The sequence below is a fragment of the Uranotaenia lowii genome, chromosome 2 (genome assembly GCF_029784155.1).
Source record: "Uranotaenia lowii strain MFRU-FL chromosome 2, ASM2978415v1, whole genome shotgun sequence".
In the NCBI taxonomy this organism is placed as follows: domain Eukaryota; kingdom Metazoa; phylum Arthropoda; class Insecta; order Diptera; family Culicidae; genus Uranotaenia; species Uranotaenia lowii.
In genome coordinates this window covers 160,036,818-160,040,694 of record NC_073692.1, presented here as the reverse complement: position 1 = coordinate 160,040,694, position 3,877 = coordinate 160,036,818, and the positions used below count along the sequence as shown (strand labels likewise).

The 3,877-nt window shown below is 37.1% G+C and overlaps 1 protein-coding gene across 1 annotated transcript; it reads right to left on the bottom strand.

Annotated features, from left to right (window-relative positions):
- Window positions 1-2,589: 2,589 nt before the first annotated feature.
- On the bottom strand, window positions 2,590-3,492 carry LOC129742031 (uncharacterized). Its single transcript, XM_055733876.1, has one exon. It carries the CDS (start codon window positions 3,490-3,492, stop codon window positions 2,590-2,592), a length of 903 nt encoding a protein of 300 aa, XP_055589851.1.
- Between the last annotated feature and the right edge of the window lie 385 nt (window positions 3,493-3,877).

Below are 3,877 nucleotides of genomic sequence, written 5' to 3'. Positions count from 1 at the left end.
AATGGTACCCAAATACGATTTTTGATAAATTTTAATGTGAAGGATATATAAAAGAAAAAAATGTACCATTTGCTGTAATATATTGTATCCTTGTTTTTAACATTGCAATATTTTGATTTGGTTCCATAAGAATTTGTGTTATTACTTTTACTCTTCCCAGCATACGAAAATTTTGCATCCCATTTTTGAAAATAAGGAAAACAACAGAAGAGTGTGATAACAAAATTTGGTTTCCATTTTAACATCATTACACTAGTCAAAAGTGTATCCTGATCTAATCCTTTTCCCTCATTCCATCAACCAATTTTTCTGCTAGGATGCAGAGGTAACCTCTGTCTTAAAGCCCAAAATTATTCTTTAATCTCCTTCTATTTTTTCAAATCTATCATTTGACTACTAGGACGTGGTCGGCGCCGTTATTGATGTTCAAAGAGAGAGCATCAGTTTTGGCCATAGTGAATGAGCTGTCAATCCCACACACCATTTTTCTGAAAAATTTCTCTCTTTGATAACACCAACTGTTGGAACCGCGCCGTATTTAATACTGTATTCTTTCACATAGATTTTACGTGAATAAGTAACTCAGATTGTAGCAATTTCAGTAAACGAAATGCAAAATAGAGTTCAGACTAGATTCATCAATTTCACAAATGATGGCATATTAGTGACGTATTGATATTTCATGAAACCAACTAATCGCTAATTTGTCTGCTAAGTTTTTATTACCAAATTTGTTTTCTTACTACACCTTTGAACTAACCGATAAACAAACTCTACCAAAGGCATTTAGTCAAGCAAGAGTGCTGATACATGCTATTTCCAGTGTTTGGCATTAACATGCCAATCACTAATTAGTCCGCAATTTTTGTTTGTTTGTAACACTAAATTATTCGTAAAGTAACGGACAAACTGACTCCAATAACACTAGTTTACTAAATTTTAAAAAAAATCATGAACTTTATTGACTGACTTTTTTTTTAATGTGAAATCGGGCGCTGAATCCGAAAATGAAATAAAAAAAAATCAGTAGAGAACAGTTTTTGAGTTATGCTTCAAACATGAAATTATGGAAAAACAAAAAAAAGTACTTGTATTCATATTCGAAAATCTCGGAATGCATAAAACTAATTTGAAATCCCTTATTTGCATATTAAAGGTGAATAAATTTGCTATCGATCATCTGAACTTCATTTTTGCGTATGATCAACAGTGTTGTTGATATTAGTGACTTTATGGTAGAAAAAATTATAAAAAAAAACGCATTTTTTTAGAGATAATTTTGTTTCAGCGAAAGTTTTAGACTTGAAGGTAACATTTTAAAAAAATCTGTTTTTCTATTGGTTTCAAATATCAGTTCAAAACAAAGATTTTAAGTGGTTATTTATCAAAACCGGTTGAAAATTGAAGAAGTTATTGTTCCTTTACCATAACAGTAATTTTTGCATTTTTGAATAATTTAACGAATCGCGGTGTACTTATCATAGTACAGAGAGAATTGAACATGGTCAATCTCACTCGCTTCAAGTAAAAATTAACAATTAGCTTACCAGAAGGTCACATGCCAAATTTCAGAGGGGGTTGCTTGAGTCTCAAACGTGAATAGGATTTTAAGGTATTTTGCTCGGGAGGAACAGAAAATACTGGTGAGTACTTTTTACGCCTTGCTTGTGTTATACGATAATTTTTGGGCAAAATACATCTTTGAACATCTTTTTTGTTTCAAGTCCCATTGGTTTGCAGTCTACGAGTGAAATATTTGGCAAAATTTAGACTTCAACAAAATTTTTCATAACAAGCAATCGGCCAGTGAAGAAAAAAGTGATTAATGAAAAACCAGTATTTTCGTTCCTTCCGAGAAAAATACCTTAAAATCCTATTCACGTTTGAGACTCAAGCAACCCCTTCCCATGCATGGTCAGATCGTTCTGAAATTTGGCACCATAACAGTAATTTTTGCATTTTTGAATAATTTAACTAGTCGCGGTTTGCTTATCATAACACCTTATCATGTTACCTTCGAGTCTAAAACTTTCGCTGAAACAAAATTATCTCTAAAAAAAAGTGTTTTTTTTATCATTTTTTCTACTAAAAAGTCACTAATATCAACAATACTGTTGATCATACGCAAAAATGAAGTTCAGTTGATCGATACCAAATTTATTCACCCTTAATATGCAAAAAAAGGGATTTCAAATTAATTTTATGCATTCCAAGAGACTTTAATCTGAGTACAAGTACTTTTTTGTTTTTTCCTAAATTTCATTTTTGGAGCATAGCTTAAAAACTGTTCTACTGAGATTTTTTAAAATTTCATTTTCGGATTCAGCACTCACCCAACCCACATTAAAAGTGATCTCTTGTTTACTTAGTTCAAAAATGCTGTAAACTAGTGTAATTATATATGATAATTTTGAAGGTTTTTTCGTTACTGTTGTGTTAAGAGTAAACATTTTCTGCGAAAAAAAAAATATTAATAACATTTGCTCAATTCAAAATATATTTACAGTCAATGTGTGTACTAACAAATCGGTGCTTCGATCAACCCCTAATCAACTTCGAATAACTTGATTTTAGGATAATACGAAATTCCTAACGCCTTCGGACGATCCGATTGTAGAACGGGGCCGGGGCATCATCGGCGCACACATCGCATCCACAGGTCGGAGCTGGGAAGCTTACGGCGGCCAGTAGCTCGGCGGCAGCATCTTGCAGTTCCTGGAGAGTTGGCACAATGTGGGACAGACAGTTTCGGAAAATGCTGGCCAAGATTTCGGCATTGCTTGCTCCATGAGGGGCGGCAGCAACGGCAGCATCAACGCACTGTTGAGTTTGTGGGGCCAGCAGTTCTGGGTTACCATATTGGGTGTACAGGACGTTCAGTTGCAGACCACCTTCGATGGTGTAGTAACCTCCTCGGACATACTGGGTCAACAACACGGCTGGGAAGTTGGAATCGTCGATGATGTTACCCTGGCTGTATTCATTGAGGACGCACTGTGGCAGGTTGGCAATGACCAAAGCAGCATTGGCCAGGGTCTTGACTTCGTTCGGAGAGTTGATGACGAATTGCTCACTGTCTACCAGATTTCCGTACTGGCTGTAGTAGCACTGAAACACGGCATAAGCTTTGCTGTCGTTATCCTGACCTTCGGAGACCGAGTTGGCAATGCACTCCCGGGTTCTGTTCAGATAACAAGTGTCTTCAGGAGCCGGACTGAACCAATTCTGGAAGGCGCTCTCAATGATTCCACTGTTGTCGTCATAAGCCTGCAGATTCAACAGGGTACAGCGAATCAACTTCTTAACGATGGCACTGTTCGGGTACGAAGCTTGAATGAAACCATTCAAGTCGCAACTGGAGATCTCGTAATATTCGGCACATTCCTGAATTCCTTGGAGGAAGCTTTTGACGAATGTGTAATGCGGAAGATTGCATTGAACCGCCGCCGTCGAGTACAAGGCCACGACCAAAAATGCTGCGAAAGTCTTCATGGCTGATGAGTTGTATTGCACCGGGAGCAGAACTGAACTCGAACTGAATTATTCCCCCCAAATGGGGCCATATTTAAACGTGGGGCGGCTGGAGTTAGATTTTCAATAAACGTGTCTTTGGACGAATCGGCGCTGCTACCGAAAAATTAGGCCCCTCGTTACGTTACATCAGCGCACAGCCAGTCTTAGCCCAAACAAAGCGCATCGGCGTCGAGGGGTCGGCGTCAGGTGTTGACTTTAAGGCGACGGATATTGTTTTGAACTTTTTTTTCTTATTATGCAACATTGTTAACTTATAATTGGCGCTATCCTAGGATTGATATAAGGGTTGCGGTGAAATAAGGAACGATTCAATCAATTCTTAGAATTTTAATTATCATTAAGT